Below are 18,099 nucleotides of genomic sequence, written 5' to 3' on the forward strand. Positions count from 1 at the left end.
TCTGTCTTTCATCTAGTGCTTGCACTACGTGGTGGTAGTCTATAAATTGTATCGTAGTATTGTATCTATGATTGATTCAGGCGAACTCTTTTGTGAAGGCTTTACCGAGTCTTGATTCTCCAGAACATTTGAGTTGCATGACTAGTGGCTTACTGTGGACATAAGTATTGGTGTTACATGTTGCACTTTACCTTTCTACTCTGTTATGTTCAAGGTAATGTCCTGTTGCTTTTACTTTTTACAAGAAAATTTTATCAATCCTGATTACAATTGTTTTTTGCTTGTGGATGATCTGTAAAACTCGGTGACATGTACTCCATATGCTACTTGTGTGTCTGGAAATTAGATGAAGTATTACCGTTCAGAAGGAATGTGATAATTTCTCAAAGTAATGTGATAATTCTACCTAGTGATTATCTATCCAAGAATGGGCACTGTTATCATAATTGAAAAGCCAATCTACAATGTTTCCAAACAGGTTGCTTAGAGTTGAAAGCGTGTGATTCATAATTTCCATTGTCAGAGATGGTAAACTGAAATGTTTCTACAATGGAATTAAAACAGTATGGTAATGTGGGTGATTGAAATCACACAGATCTGTTGTTAACTTTTGGTTAATAACACGCAGAAGATTTATCCTCATGTTTGTTGCTGTCTAAAGCTATAAGAACGGTGAGAGTGATTGTAGATGGTAGCACAGAGAGCAAATATAACATTCATTGTATCATATTAGAGGCAAAAAATTTAAAACGACTGCTCATGGTCATTTTCAGAAATAGAACAGTAGAGCTGAACTTGGTCATGCTCTCTCGCACAAGCAGCAAACATTTTTAGCAGCACTTGCATCTCTGTATAACATAAAATTATAAGCTTTGCATTTTTTTTTTCTTCAGGCACAGAAATCTTCCAGCTTTGGAACTAATCCTTCTCGAAACCCCGAAATTCATGGACACTTATTATCAGGACTCATTCCAGCCTTCCCCACATTCCCACCTATTCCCACGTCCTGAATTGCCCATTTTCTGTGCAATAATAATTTCCAAGGAAGAAACTTCAAAGTCATGGAGGCAATTTCTCCATTTCCAGCTATACATAACTGCCGGCCAGATTGAGACAATCACACAAGTCTTCCGAATACGCCACAAATACACCAGACTGAGGCAATTTCTCCCGACTGAGACGTCTATTATTGCTTTGAATGCATTGACTCATTCATTCTCAAATACACCACAAAAAAACTATGAAGAAAACAAAAATTGCTACAATTGCGGCAATCAAAATAATTGATCATGAGAAAAACCTCTTTCCCAGCATTTTTCTTGGAACTTAGTTTGTCTTTAGTAACTTAGTTTGTTCTTTTATAATAATTTTAATCAAAAAGAGAAAGAAGAAGTTTGGATTGTAAAATAGAGAGTGTGGATTTCATTACCCTTTATTTTTAATAAAATATTAAGAAATAGGGACGGGCGGTGGGTTTCCAAATGTAGTGGTCCTTTCCCTTTAGGAAAGAGTAGGCGTCTCTCGCCAATACCACTACCGAGAGACTAATATCCCCTAATCCTCTTCATTAATTAAAAAAAAAAAAATTCAGCCAGGCAACCTCTACTTTGAAGCAATGTCTAAAAAAACCAAAAAAGAAAGCTTCAACGTCTATTGCGATCTGTGTCAAGTCGGAATCTGTAGTGGTGTTTGTAAGGGAGAAACTACTTGATGCTGTTGCTTTCAATACTACTCTACTCGGTCAAAGCTTCCCGACCGCAATGAAATCATCATACGGGTAAAGAAAGAGTCCTTTTGCATTTCTTATAATATTGGTCTTGTTCGTATCATGAAATTTTGATTAGTTCACCATTTATTATTCATTCAGTTTTTAATTGTAGACGATGAGTTCACACACAATACACAAACTATAATACAAGATCGCTGATCGCATAATTTTTCTGATTAACATTGAATTGAACAGGTTACGTTCTTGTTTCTTTCTTTTGTTTGGTCTACTTGTTTTTGGCTTAATTTGGAATTTGATCTACTGGTTTGTTTTGCTTATTGTTATGGTTTTTTTTTTTCCCTTTTGTCTGCTTGTTTGCTTAAATCTTGTTTGAAAAGGATGGCAAATATTTTAAATCCAAGGCAACATCAAATCTTATGCAGGCTTTAAACCACTACCAATTCCGGTGACAATAGCACCTCAATTTGCAGGCCTTTTCAGTAAACTCTTATTATACTTTATTCAAACCGACTTCAAATCTCACCAGTTCCATTTTAGATGCATTGACTCGTTGATTCTCAAGTACTATTAAAGAAACAACTAACCAATTTCCTAGTGCTTTCTGCAAATACCAAAACTCCATTTTGCTGAATTATTGGCTTCTTCCATTCCAGAAGTATGTAGGGATTATATTTAATATCCATCTCTTACAGATGCATATGAGAAGACTTGACTTGAAGGTCAAGCCACGCATAGTTCTCAGGGAGGCATGCTGTTTTCAATTCCACCTTTAAAGCCACCACAACCATTACCCCCAATCTTACCAATTTCCCTCCTTGTTGCATCTATCTGTGCATGCATATATGTGTCTAAAAATTAAGTTGCTCTAAGAATGACAACTTTGTTCCTCCATTTCTTCCTTTTTGTAATTATTACCTGTATTACCAACCTCATCCCTGCAGTTCACAGCAATTGTATTGTAGAACAGCAACTATCACTACTCCATTTCAAGAAAAGTCTTGTATACGTAATTGATCCTCCTTCCCCCAGGCTTATCACATGGAATTCAAGTACTGATTGCTGCTCTTGGCTCGGTGTAACTTGCAGCACTAATGGGTATGTTGTCGGACTTGACCTCAGCAGCGAGTTTGTTTCATGCAGAATTGACAATTCCAGCAGTCTCTTCCAACTTCAACATCTTGAGAGCCTCAATTTGGCCAATAACGTCTTCAATGGCTCTCAAATTCCATCTGCAATCGGAGAGCTTACAAATCTGAGGTATCTAAATGTAGCCCATGGTTTCTATTCCGGGCAAATTCCCATTGAGATTTCACGCTTGGCAAGGTTGGTAAGTCTTGATCTCTCTAGAAATAGCTATGATGGGGTTTCGTTAAAACTTGAAAACCCAAATTTAAGCATGCTAATTCAGAACCTCACAGAGCTTACAGAGTTATATCTTGATTCAGTAGAGATATCAGGACAGGGGAGTGACTGGTGCGAAGCCATATCATCTTCACTGCCAAATCTGAGGGTGTTGAGCTTGTCTTTTTGTGGTCTTTCTGGCCCTATATGTGACTCCCTTGCAAAGCTTCAGTCTCCGTATGAGATTGACTTGGGAAATAACTGGTTCTATGCTCCGGTTCCAAGATCCTTTGCCAATTTTTCAAACTTGACTTCCTTGAGTCTCTCTGGTTGTAACTTGCTGGGAATATTTCCCAAAGAGGTCTTTCTTATTCCTTCCCTACAAACCATTGATATTTCTAGTAATCCGGAACTTGGTGGTTCCTTTCCAGAGTTTCCAAAGAATAGGACAAAACTTTCAACCATATCTCTTTCACATTGCAATTTCACTGGATCCCTCCCCATGTCAATTGAGAACCTTACCCAATTGGTTGACCTGGACGTGTCATGGAACAGGTTCAATAGTCCTATCAGTCCTATTCACTGGGAAGCCCTTGTTAATCTGGAAAGCCTTGACTTCAGCAACAATCTACTCTATGGGAGTATTCCATCGTCTATTGTTTCTCCTCCCTTGCTGGTTGCATTAGCACTTTCTAATAATCATTTCTCTGGTCAAGTCCCTGAATTTTTCAATACCTCTTCACAGTTACTTCGGAACCTTCTTTTGGGAAACAACAATTTGGAAGGAGAAATACCAACATCTATTTTTAATCTTAAAGGGCTTATGTATCTTGATCTTGCTTCAAACAACTTCAGTGGCTTCCCTTTCAGTGGCCCTCAGCAGCCTCGAACTCTTTCATTTCTTGATCTTTCCCACAATAGCTTGTTGTTTGATTATAATGGTACCAGTTCCCCCTTCCTTCAGATTGAGAACTTGCTATTGGCTTCTAACAAGTTGGTAGGACTCCCAGATTTCTTAAAAAATCAATCCACACTTTCGAAATTAGACCTTTCGGGAAACCAGATTCAAGGCCAGATACCTAATTGGATTTGGAGGCTCAATTCTCTTGGACTCCTAAATCTCTCTTATAATTCCATTGTAAATCTAGAACCTCTTCTTCCTAATTCTACATTTACTTTGTTTTCTCTTGACCTTAATTTCAACAAGATTCAGGGTATCCACTCCTCATATGCCTTCCTTCAGATTGGCCGCTTGGGTTTAGCTTCTAACAAGTTGAGAACATTCCCAGACTTCTTGAGAAATCAGTCCACATTAAATTACTTGGACCTTTCAAATAACCAAATTCAAGGCCAGATACCCAATTGGATTTGGAGGCTCAATTCTCTTCAAGAACTGAATCTTCCTTGTAACTACTTGGAAACTCTTGAAGCTCCATTACCTAAGGCTAATTCTTCTACTGTTGTGACGTCACTTGACCTTCATTCAAACCAGCTTCAGGGACAAATCCCATTGTTCCTACCATTTGCCCATTTTCTGGATTACTCAAGAAATAATTTTAGCTCTAGTCTACCGGCTGACATTGGCAGTTTTATCTCTAAAACTAATTTCCTCTCTCTGTCAAGAAATAACTTGCATGGAACCATTCCAAGATCAATTTGCAATACAACTGGTATGGTTCTAGATCTGTCCTATAATTCTTTGAGTGGTATAATTCCGCAATGCTTGACTCAACTTCCGCTTTCAATCCTTGATTTAAGGACAAACAACCTCACTGGCTCTATTCCTGATAATTTTCTTGAGCATTGTAAGCTACAAACTCTTGATCTCAGCAGAAATAATATACAAGGCCAGTTTCCGAAATCTCTTGTCAACTGCTCAAGTTTAGGGGTTTTAAATCTTGGAAACAATCAGATAACAGATACTTTTCCGTGCCTGTTGATGACCATATCCACCTTGCGTGTCCTTGTTTTAAGATCCAACAATCTTTATGGTAGCCTAGGATGTCCCAAGACCAACAGCACGTGGCCTGTGCTGCAAATCATAGATTTAGCACACAACCATTTGAATGGTGAAATACCGGCAACGTCTTTCGCAACATGGTAGAAAATGAAGGCTAATGAAGATGATGGTAATCTGGTATTTTCGTACACTCCCCTGTACACAACAGAGACTATTGGGATGGATGTTTATTACAGAGATACAATAACAACCATCATCAAAGGTTTGCAGTTGGATCTGATAAAGATTCTAACTATCTTCACCTTGATTGATTTCTCTTCCAACAATTTTAGCGGTTCAATACCTAAGGAAATTGGAGAGCTGAAAGCATTGTATGCCCTCAACTTATCTGGTAATGCTTTCACAGGCGAAATCCCATCATCCTTTGGTAACATGAGCAGCATAGAGTCCTTAGACCTCTCACAGAACCACTTGAGCGGCCAAATTCCACCGCAGCTTTCAACTCTCACTTTCCTTTCGCACTTGAATGTCTCATATAATCAACTGACGGGTAGGATCCCAACCAGCACTCAGTTTTCAACATTTCCAAATACCTCCTTCGAGGGTAACAAAGGATTATGGGGGCCTCCTCTGACATGGGACACAACAATCGTATTGCCACCTCCAACGTTTAATGGAAGCTCAAGTAATCCAAATTCTGGAGATGAGATTGATTGGGATATCATCAGTGTTGAAATTGGATTTACATGTGGATTTGGGATTGCCATCGGATTGCTTTTGTTTTGCAAGAGATGGAGGAATTGGTATTACAGAGCTATGTTTAACATCCTGTTCAATACATTCCCTCAGCTGGAACACAGATTTGGCACAGAAGGCATGCTTACATAAATCAAAGGTATTGGAGACGTTGAAATGGGTAGGAAGACCAAGCATGCAGCTCAACTCCATTTTGCCAGAGACTCCCCTGGCGTTTTTTCTCTGTATTTTCATCACATGATTACAATGTAATTGTTTTTTTTTTTTTCTTTTGTCATAATTTTTTTTTTTTGTCTGGTGTCGTAATCTATGTTGTAATCGTTCTTACAATGTAATGACTTTACGTTTTTAACATTTATGAAATATTGTGTAGTGCAAGTAGATAATTGCTCTGTTTTGTGATATGGTGATTGTTTTCAAATATCCTACGGTCTGTACAAGCAGTGCCAAGATTTTCTATTTCTGATCAGAGGCGATGCCAACTTCTACTGAAACTGCAACTTGCTCAAGAGCCCAAAAACAATGGAACGCCGTAGGCCCAAAAGGCCCGTCGTTGTACATAAGAAAGCAACCCTCTCTCTACAGTTGCTCTCTCATTTCCATATTTGTGAGACCAACAACAAAAAATGCAATGTAATTATTTTTAAGAAATATTGTAAGTGATTAATTGATTGCTTCCCTCTTCTCCTTTCCCATGTACATGTATGTTGCCAAATTCATTAGAACTCATGTCAAAGCTTCTAGAAGACCCTTTTAGAAACGTTCATATACAAACTATATTATATTACATTCACAATTAGAATCGGTGGCTAGTGTCAAAAAAAACCTAAAGTCCTACTTTTTCATTCTGTCAGATTTGAATCAGATAAACAGTGCTTCAAAGTAAGAATACTATTCATTTTTCACACCATTAACAGTAACATTGGGATTAAACAATTAATTGCTTGATGTACTATATACACTACAAGAATTTACCCTTTTAGTCACAAAACTATAGGTGACAAACCTTAAAATTGTAACCTATTGTAGGAATGGGTCACAAAATTTTTAATTCCGTCACCCATACTTTTGTACTTTGGACCAACAATGTTCCCCATTTATTGTGACGGAGGGCCCATAGTTAGTGTCGAAATTTTTTGGCACTAATCTTTTTTTTATTTTTTTGTAAGGGAAAAAAAAAAGATCCAAAAGCTTTTTGCATAAAATTTTAGGGTCTGCGCTCAATAGTCATGAACCTTTTACTCTCCATCTGCATTACTTTCAACTCACAGTCTCCATCATCGTTCCAATTTCTCGAGACCTCATTACTGCAGTTTCGCCGCGATCTCTCTCTCTCAGTCTCCCACTCACTGCCAAATCTCCACTGTGGTTGATTTGTGGTCTCACATTTTTCGGATCTGTGGTAAGTCTCCTGTGAGATCTGATTTCAAATCCTTATAGCTGTTCACTTTCTAAAGATTCATTTCTTATAACTTATGGGCTTTATCTCCGGAGATGATTTCTCCATTGCTAACAATCCGTCTGTCTCTGTCTCCCTCACAATTTCATACTCGTCGCGACATTCAATCTATCGCCGAGAAAGAGGTCGCCGGTACGCCCGGTGAGGAATTCCAGTACCAAGCCGAGGTGGGTTTCTCTCTGTTTGTACTAAAGTTTGGTTCTTTTTGGGTTTTGACTCAATTGGGTTCTGAAAGTTCTAGACTTTTAGATGATTTGTGGTGTTATTGTTATATGGGCAATCTAAATGGATGCATTGGGTTTAAATTATAGGGCTTTGTTCATAGTCGGGACTGTTTATAGTTTTCATTTTCATTTTTTTGCTTTTGAGATTTTAGTTTATGAGTTTTGAATTGAAAACTAAGGACTTTGAAACTAATTGCGAGTCAGTCGGCTAATGGATTTGATAGTTCATAGTCTATACAGCCACAAGGAGGTGTTCCTTAGAGAGCTTGTTAGGTAAGCTGAAGATGCCTAGGCCTTGATAATTTGGGGAATATATAAAATTTGAATTAAAACCTCTTTCTCCGTCTCTCTCACATATAGAATTTATGGGTTTTATTTCATAAGATAGATTGCTCCTTGACGAAAAACTAGAGTCCTCCTTCCTCTTTGGGACAATTTATTTCTCTGAATCTTCTCATTAGTCGTAAAATGTTGGGCCTTTTCTGCTAAAGTATGTGTATGGCTTTTTCTGAAATTAGAAAGGATTTTGGGCAAATTCAATAGTTTTGTTAAGTTTCTGTTGATAATTGCAGATGGCCAGGTATATATTTTGCCTTGTTTCATTTTTTTAATTATGCAAATAGAGTGCCAACTTGTTTCATTTTGTCTAAAATGCTTGGATTTGAATCTACCCTTAATTGATATGCAAAACTGCAATGGTTGGAGAGTGAACCTAATGTGACAATCCTGTGTAAAGATTGCATTGATGGGTTTCTTGGTTTCTTGGTTTGATTGAGAAAGACGGTTCTAATGTGTTTAGAGCAATCAGATCAAAACTGTAAGCGTTTACCAAACCCCAAAAGTGTGTGTTTGCTTGTGAGTTTTTGCAATTTGTATTTTGTATGTTTTAGGTCATTGGTGGCTTTTGATTATTTGTTGTTTCTGTCTGATTTTGTAAGTTACTGTTTCTGAAGATCTTAGTGCTAGGGATATGCACATATATATATATATGTGTGTGTGTGTGTGTGTGCGCGCGCGCGCTGGATTTTATCAATATGTGAATAAATGTTCTCTATACTTCAGTTCTCTTAATTAGATAGCTCAAATGTTAGGGAAAGAAGAAAGAGAAACAATAGCTCATAGTGTTAAGAAAGCTCTGTGAGGATTATATAAAAGCTTTACATTTTTCTTTTCAGTTCAGTGAGTAATAAGGCTAGACTGTGCCAATTATCTCCTCTCTCTTTTTCATCTTTCAAGCTTTTCTTCGTTTGAAATAATCTTGGGCTAACTCTCTCTGTGGTCAACTCTAACGTATCAGGTTACAAGCAATAATCCAGGTTGCCATTAACGTCGTCTTTGTTGCCGGTGAGTTCTTCTACCTCTAATTTACTTTGCTTCCCCATGTTTGCCTGATTCTTCAAATTTCCAAACTAGTATTTTGATCAGAATTTATGGTGTGAAAAATAGAGCTCAAGTAATTAGAAATTGACCTCATAAATCTTGGAATTTTAAAGTATTAGTGTTGAAATTGCTTAGACAATTTCTTTATAATGCAGTTGTTCACTTAGAAGGGGCTAACTATTGGGTGCTTTCGACGCAGACGTCCATTTTGGGAAAGCTTAGTAATTGTAAGTCAATGCATTCTTAGCATATTATCTTATGGGATTTTGGCTCCATCATCTAATTCCGTATTGCAGTAGATTTGGTTCTACTATTTTTTGGTGTAACATTTACTTTTGACTTTATATCAATCTCTCAGCTTTGTAATATCCACTTTTGCATGTTAGCCAGGATTGTGATCTAAAAACTATTGGAAGGAATACCAGACAGTGTGATGTACTGTGAGGATTGTGGAACCACATTGCTTTGCTAAAGTTTGTGTTGAATGTATGATTGTTTTAGTTGGTTCTTTGGAACTCTATTATCAAATATGTTTGTCAAATTGATTTGTTTCATTTGCTTTGAAAACTTATCCCTTAGTTTGTTCTGTCTTGCTGACATATAAAAATAATATAGAAATAGGATGAGGAGCTTCTTTACAAATGACAAACTATTTTTGTGCAGTTCTTACAGAGTATCTACATACTACACTTTTCTCATTACCATTATTTGGGCTTTGAATTGCTTTGTTATTGGCAAATGTAGAAGGATTAAATTGTGACCTATGTTGAGAAAGTCTCATGCATCAGCATCAGGGCAGCAATGGTGGTGTTTGGATCAATGAAGAAGCAGAGATAAATAATGTCCTTATAGCTTTTGGCAGGATACAATTTGGATGTAAATATGATGCCTTGAAATTTCATATGCATCCGGCACCTGATATGTAACTTTTCAAGTTATTATATTTGTAAAGTATTGGCTAATAAGCATGTTAACATATATTTATGCTACTTATTTACCTATTACTTCTTGTTGTAAAGTGTTGATAACATATATTTATTAATTTAAAATTAATTTTCATATATACTATATTTGGAGAAAGAAGTAAATTAATATTTTATAATTAGACATGAAATTAATTTGGCACAAATTGTATTGCATTTGGTGGGTAAAAATAATTTTGGCACCAAAATTCAGAATTTAAAAATGATTCAAAAATAGTGACGACCTATTTTCGTCACCAATAGTCAAATTTGGCGGTAGAAAAAAAAAATTGGGCCCAAAAATAAAAAAACAACATGATTTGAAAAAGAATGGGTGACGAAATGTTAGAGATTGGGTGACTAATTTATTTCGTCACCCATACTCATTTTAGTGACGAAATTAGCATTTCGTGACCTAAAGGAATCAGTCACGCACTATAGGTGACGAAACTGGTGACGAACTTTTTTCGTCACCCATACCTATAGGTGACGAAAATGTCAGAATAGGTGACAAAAGTGGTTTGTCACTCATTGGGTAAATTCTAGTAGTGATATATTAGACACTAATGATCAGTGAGAGGAAAAACAAACTCACCAACCTTCTATATCAGTGTAATACTATTCATTTTTGGCACTGATGATTTTTTGGCTAAAAAAGGGGTGCTAATGGGGAAATTTCTAGTAGTGTTAGTTCCATTTTGTTTTCAGTGTTTGTTTTTGAGTTGGTTCTGTATTTGTTTTGGAAACTTGGCACTTCAAATTGGAGCATAAAAAGGTTTAAATCTTGTTTACTGAGGGCTAAGAAATCTGAAGCTTTTCTTCCATCAAATTTCCTAGGTTGGGTTAATTTGGTATTTTTGATGGATATGTGATTTCTAGGCCATTCAATTTTCAAGTACATTAAAACTACTGATTTAGTGCCACTATTAATGCTGCTCCTAGTGCAGCTACTTGAACGAACAACATAAAATTGAAAATCATTCATACAATCCTGAGCAATCAAAACTACTGATTTGTCAACATTCAGTTGTCTGTTTCCTTTTCTATGTGTTCTTAAAGAATTAACACGAGTAATTTAATTTTGTGCAAGGAGCAATTTGCTATACTAAAAATAATCTATTTTTTCTATGATTTTTGCTTTGTCAGTAACCAAATGTGGCTTTATAGTTTCATGTACTCCTGGTTATTAGTTAGCTTAAACAATGACTACTTTCTCGTAGGTGTTATTGGGGCCGGTGGAGTTATTTGCAACGGCTCTGAAGAATGGATTAATGGTTTCATTCATCAGGTTGGGACTGGTGAAGTTAATTATTCAGGCTGAGGCTTGGAGACTCTTTACTGGCCTAAAACTTGCTATTGAACTCCATATCAAAAATCTTAAAGTTGAAAGTGACTCTGTAATTGTGGTCCACCTCATGCAGCTGAATTCGTATGACACTCATCCCCTTGGGACTCTTCTATCTAATTTCAAGTCCATGATGCAGCTCTTTGATTGTTGTACTCTCCAGCACATACACAGGGAGAGAACTACAGTTACTGACATCCTAGCCAAAGAAAACTTAAATTGCTCTTGAGGAACTCGCTTTATGAACCAGCCTCCTGTGCATGTTATCTAGGCTTTGCTTGATGACATTGCTGGGGCTGATAGAGCTAGAACCTTTAGCCAAAAATTTAGTTTTCTTTCTGCCTAGGTCCTTTGGGCCTCGTCGAAACCAAAAAAAAAATGACTACTTTCTCACTTTTAGGGTTTTGTGAGTTTTAGGTAAAATTTCTAGTTTGAAATCAGTAACTTTTATCTTTAAAAATTTTGTTTCCGTCCATTCAAGTTTAATTTAATGTTTTATTCCTTTTGTTTGATGTTAGGTTTGGGAACAAGGTGCTTGAAATGGCTACTTGGTTGATGTTAGATTTGGCAACAAGGTGCTTGAAATGGTTACAACGACCTACCAACCTCCACCACCATATTATAAGCTATAAAAAGATTACTTGCAAGAGCCCAAATCTGCTCCTTAGCCGCTGCCACCAATTGAAGGGACATACATTTGCTATGGTGCTACTTACACTGTAAGCTTTTTCTCCACATTAATATACAGATTGTAAATTTGATATCTGAAAGTTGTTTTTTTTTTTTGAAAATAAATTTCATTGAATCAATTAATGATTACAATCATTTTGAATGACATCCCTTATAAATTCGGGAGCTATGACAAACTAAGTTTGACTATCACTATTTCTTAAAGCATGAGAAGCAAATCCATGAGCTATTGTATTTGCTTCCCTTGGTACATAATAAATTCTACAACCACCATGATTTTGCAGCACTAGTCTGATCTCATCAAGCAACATACTCATTGTAGATAAATCCGGTCCAATTGAATGCAAAGCTTGAACCAATAAAGAGCAATCAGATTCAAACAGTACTTGCTCATGCTGTAATGCCACTGCCTAATTGATCCATTCCTTTAACGCCGTCAATTCCACATGGAAAGGTGACTTTACTAAAGGGAGAGGTCTAGCAGCACCAACTTGAAAATCACCATTAGCATCTCAGATCACAACTCCAACACCCCCCTTTCTTGTTACTTTCTGGAATGCACCATCACAATTAACCTTCACCTAATTCTCTTGTGGTTTTGTCCATTTCACCGATTGTCTCCTAATCTCCATTGACTGCACATTTACTTTTTTGAATTCCTCATACCAACCCATAATGAGCAACACAGCCTCAGATGCATGTTGTCTCTTATGTTCCCATAAGTGGTTGTTTATGTTTTTCCAAATCCCCCACAAGAGCATCAAGCACCTAGCTATATGCTCCTTTGTCAAACTATTGATTGCACCCAAAAATCAATCTATAAAATTGTCGCCCGGCCCAGTAGGTAGTTGTAAACCAGCTTTATGCCAAACTTCCTGTGCATATGGAAAATCAATGAAAACATGCAAACTGTTTTCCAAAGTATGAGGACACAATAAACACCCCATCTCTCCATTATAGCCTTTAGTACTCAATCCCACCCGTGTAGGGAGAATATTAACCGCTGTCTTCCATGCATGTAAAGCTACCTTGCTAGGTACTTTAGCATCCCATATTGCCTTCCACACTACCTTATAAGAATCAACAGGTGGTGGGGCCTAAAATTAAACCCAAAGTCAAATCACGTGCAAAAAAGTATGCACTATTTGTAGTAAAGAAACCCTTCTTGTGAAAATGCCAAATTTGTCTATCACTCTGTGCATGCCTTGTCAATGGAATGCTCAATATCAAATCAATATCAGTTTGGGTAAAGTACCTGGCAAGTAGATTTACATCCCAACTCAGAGTAATTGGGTCCATAAGCTCCTCAACAAAACGAGGTGCATCATACAGAGGAGGTGAAGACTGCCCTCTGGGGTACACATCTGGAATCCAATTATGATTCCATATCTCAATACACTCACCATTCCCAACCTGCCATTTGAGGCCCTGTACTAATACCTGCCTAGCTTCCACAATGCTCCTCCATGAAAATGAGGGTGTATCCCTAAAACCAGCTGTGAGATACTCACCATTAGGAAAATAAATAGCTTTATACAATCTAGCTATCAATGAATTTGGATTTTGTAGCAACCACTAACTTTGTTTAGCCAACATAGCCTTATTAAACCAATGCAAGTTCTTAAAGCCCATACCACCCTCCTTCTTAGGAACACATAACCGTTCCCAAGATCTCCAGTGAATTTTATTTTTGTCCTCTGAATCCCCCCACCAGAAACCAGCACATACCTGATGCATATCATCACAGAGACCCAAAGGGTGCATATAGCAGTTCATCACATACATTGGAACAGATTGAGCAACAGATTTAATTAGAATTTCTTTACCTACACCGCTTAATAATTTGGCTCTCCAGCTGACGACTTTCTTTGTAAGTTTCTCTTTCAAGTAAGCAAATGCAGCTGTCTTTGATCTTCCAACATGGGTAGGCAAGCCAAGATACTTCTCATGTTTATCCACCCTTTGCACCCCAAGGATATCTGCCAGATACAATTGCCTGTCCATACTAACATTCTTACTAAAAGCGACATTACTTTTCTGTAGATTTACTCTCTGCCCAGAAGCTATCTCGTATGCATATAAAATATTTCTGAATTGTTGACATTCCTCTTCAGTTGCAGAGCCAAACAAAAAACTATCATCTGCAAACAATAAATGTTGCAAAATCGGTGCAGTAGGAGTAACCTTGATACCTTGTATCCATTGTTGCTGTGCAAAAAACTCAATCAGAGAAGACAACCCTTCAGCACATAAGATAAACAGATAAGGTGACAATGGGTCACCTTGTCTAATACCCCTAGATGGTCGAACATTACCCCAGACTTCTCCATACTGTTTGGATACTAGCCATCACTAGATCCACCCACTCTTATGCAAACCCTAACTTTAAAAGGATCCGTCTCAAAAAATTCCACTCCAGCTTGTCATACCCTATACTAATGTCAAGTTTTAGAGAGAAATACTCCTCCAGGCTTCTCTTCTTATGCAGAAAATGAGCCACCTCAATTGCCACTAAAGTATTGTCAGAGATCAATTGGCCTGGTACAAATGCACTCTATAGTGGAGATATAACCTCTCCCAAAATCTTCTTCAATCTATGGGCCAACACTTTAGAGCAAATTCGGTAGACCACATTACATAGTGCAATAGGCCTTAACTCAGTCATAATATCTGAAAGTTGCTTTTTTGCTTAATCTTTGGATACCAAAAGTATTGTCATAACTAATTATATTGTTTAGTTATTTTCTGGAGAATGTAATGCGTCATTTAGTTCCTTAAGCCAGGAATGCAATATTAATGCATTTGAAGTTGCACGTTTTGACTTTTGATTACTGAGTTTTGGATTATCCTTTAACAAAATAAGCTTATTCTTATAGATTATTGTTTTTTTTTTTTCCGACAAAGATTATGGTGTTAATGTTATCAATGTCTGAGTTGAGCTCTATTATTTCCTTGTAATTTATTTTTAACAAAATTTCATGTTTACTGATGACGTGCTTCCAAGCTTGGAGGAACAAAGAGTGAGTTAACTGTACCCAAAAGGCCCAAATATTGGTACGTCTACCTTCAGGCTAGTTTAATCGTTCTCTTTATTTCTTTACTTTGTTTCATTTTTTTTTTTTTGAAAATGTCTTTACTTTGTTTCATTGTTTTGTTTGAGAAGAAAGGATCTTTATTAAGACAAAAGCTTTAGTGTACATGCAGTGGACAAGTAGTTCACACTAGTTTAGTGTTTGTGTCCTGTGGAAAAACTACCTTTGATACGTAGGAATTGATTTAAAAATCTTGATTCAATCACCTATATATGTCAGTGGAATTAGGTAATTAGTATTTTTAATAAAAAAAAATAAGACTCTTCTCTGGTAATCTTCACTTGTACGTGTTACGAGGCTGAGAGACATTCAAATATGTTACATATATAGAAAATTCTTGGCAGGAACTATTGAATGTAAAGGCAAGAGAAGTAGCAACCTTTAGGAAATGTTCATCTACATCTCCAACTTATTAACCTATTTTTTCTTGCCTTTGGGGATGCACACATGCACACTAGCTATTGTTGTCTTGATAGATCAAGTATTGATGGCCAAACTATGATTACCAAAAATAAAGAACTCCTAGGGAATGCATGAATTTCTTGACTACTTGTGGGTATTGCTATAGTAGTTTTGTTTGGTTTAGTTAGAATTATTATTTGAGATAATTCTCTGCAAGAAACGAATAGGAAGTTAGGACCTCTAACTGTAAGTTTGTATGTTGGTGTTTATTCTAGTTTTATATGTATGTATGTATGTATGTATGTATGTATGTATGTATGTATGTATGTATGTATGTATGTTAGTACTTGATTGTTTTCGCCATTATTATTATTATTTATTTTACTTTTTTGCTGTCCCTCACTTTTCCATTTTGACAAAAGTTGTACTATGTTTTAGATTTTAGGATCCAAACAGAGAATTGCAGCTGCACATTTTGGAACTTGCTGATATTCTCGTGGAGAGACCATCACAATATGCAGAGGAGAGTGGAAGAAATATTTCTTATATTCAAGAACTTGCATCATCTTCTGAACTCATTGCGCCCCCATCAGGTAAGATATACTGGGTCTTATAATATAAGTTGTTGGGTTGTTATAACGAACTACTTTCCTTATATTTTTATGTCTTTATCATGCAGGCTAGGGTAACACTAATTCACATTTTAGAACTTCAGATAAAACGACGTAAACAAGTTGTTGAGGATATAAAGAGGTATGTTCTCAACAATTATTGAGAAGCTTAATGCGCATTTGATGCTGAAATATTCTACTTTATTTTTAAAACAATTAAAAGATAACTGTATAGCTTTTGTGACCTTTTTGAAAGAGTAAGATAGTAAGATTGCTTAAAGTTTTGCAAAGATATGTTTAATCATTCTCTGGTCTTTGTGGTGTTTGATTACCATAAAAATGAAAACTGGAACCTGCCTATTTGTTTCTTGTTTGCTTTATTGTTTACTTGTAGCTGGTGGTGTGATAAACCTTTTTGCAAAGACTTATTTTTGTTCCTTCTTGTTTGACTTTCTTGTTTAGGAGGAGAGAAAAAGCACAGGCACTTCTGAAGGAGTCCCTTGAATCGTTTGAGGACACCGGTGCATCTCTTATGTTGAAATAGGGAGTGCTCATGTATGTTCTTACTCAATGATCAAAGCCTCTTAGACAGTTTCATCTAATACCTTTAGGGAGGGTCATGGAATCTCACTGGTAAGAGTTTTTCGGACAGACAGTTGCATCTAGTACCTTTGTGCTTTTATATCAGAAACTTATGGTTTTAATTACCTTTCTATGCTAGTGTCGAAAGGAAAGTAGTCCAATCTGCTGTTACTGAATGATGGTTTCCAAGCACTAATTCAATTGGCTTGGATAGATGGAGGATAGATTAGATTCATTTCAAGTGGCATGATCGTACTCTGTTCTATTGCTCTATATCTTTTACCCATCTAGTATCAATTGCAGTGAATTCTGACAAACTCAAGAGATTATATACACACAACCTACTGCCAGAATGCTATCATGCATTTTTTGAGAAGGCAGTATATGTTGGTTTTTGGTATGTTTGATAGAACATTGACATCAAATGGAGTCCACCTTGTGCTAGCATGGTGACTTGGTCTTGTCCATTGTACAATGAATGCAACATTGTAACACAGACCTAGGTAATACTAATCCATCATAATCAAGGAAATAACCCGGTGGGTGTTCGAGCAGCAGCGTGGTGTCGAGGATCTGCTGAGGGCACAGTGGGGTTCTCTCTAATGAGGACTTTAAATAAGGATTTAATAAACACTTTTAAATCAACATAGATAAATTTCAATTACAATTTCACACACTCATCTAATCTTTAATTTGAAAATCTATATTGAATTGTTAATTTAAAAGCCCTTGTTTTTTTTTTTTTTTTGATTAAGAAGAAACTTCATTAATAATGAACTGGATACAATGAGTTTTGACATCATCTCATACACAGAAATGGCCACTGGACTTCACACTAGAACTCCAAAATGACTGACTAACGGAGCCAACAAGGCCCCGACTCAACTGCAGACTTAACTTGCACTACAACAAAAGGCAAAGACAAGATGCGCAGGCACAGTGAATTCTTGATACACAACTTTGTCAACACTAACTCGCCACTCAGAGTCCTCCTGACCTGCCTTTGATCGACCAAGTCTACACTAGTCGTGACTTCAAATCCGACCAAAAATAAATGCTGGACCATCAGACCTGAGACTAAATTAAACCCAAGACCATGGCCACCTTAATGCCAACACCCTCAATCCACAAATGCTCCAAATCGCCATCACCTCCGACTCGAGAGCAGACAGGAACAATCCCACTAGAAGGCCAAGAATGACTGTCTATGCCAGTATGCCACCGCCAGACATTTTCGCCACCACTGTTGACCTAACTCTAGAACAGGAACGACTGCTAGACTGCCGAATAGAAGATTGTCTATGCCAAAATTGCAGTACACCCGACCCAACATCTAACCTTAAAACAAAACCTTAATAGTAACTTATTGCTGAAAAACAAAACAAAAGAAACCAAATCCTAATTTTAACATGCAAATAACATAAAATTAACACAGTTTGGGACCTGAGCCCAAGCACAGACCCAGGCCCAAACTCCATCTAGCCCAGCAACAAGCCCCTGCCCAAACACCGCAGGCCGAGGCCCAATCAGGAGAAGCTCCACTAGCAGGCCGAACTTGGCTCAAAC

General features: G+C 37.0%; 1 protein-coding gene and 1 pseudogene across 2 annotated transcripts; both read left to right on the forward strand.

The window, feature by feature from the left end:
* The window catches only part of LOC112192206, a 253,426-nt pseudogene that overhangs the window by 14,512 nt on the left and 220,815 nt on the right, over nucleotides 1–18,099 (forward strand).
* LOC121052199 (receptor-like protein 6) lies at nucleotides 1,408–6,140 on the forward strand. Of its 2 annotated transcripts, none has more exons than XM_040516552.1 (2): nucleotides 1,408–1,777; nucleotides 2,759–6,140. In XM_040516552.1, the coding sequence occupies exons 1-2, from the start codon at nucleotides 1,761–1,763 to the stop codon at nucleotides 5,172–5,174; spliced, it is 2,433 nt and encodes an 810-aa protein (XP_040372486.1). In that variant the 5' UTR covers nucleotides 1,408–1,760; the 3' UTR covers nucleotides 5,175–6,140. The 2 variants fall into 2 exon arrangements, with proteins under 2 accessions (XP_040372486.1, XP_040372487.1); XM_040516553.1 differs by having other exon boundaries at nucleotides 2,816–6,140.

This window comes from Rosa chinensis, chromosome 3 (assembly GCF_002994745.2).
Source record: "Rosa chinensis cultivar Old Blush chromosome 3, RchiOBHm-V2, whole genome shotgun sequence".
Taxonomy (NCBI): domain Eukaryota; kingdom Viridiplantae; phylum Streptophyta; class Magnoliopsida; order Rosales; family Rosaceae; genus Rosa; species Rosa chinensis.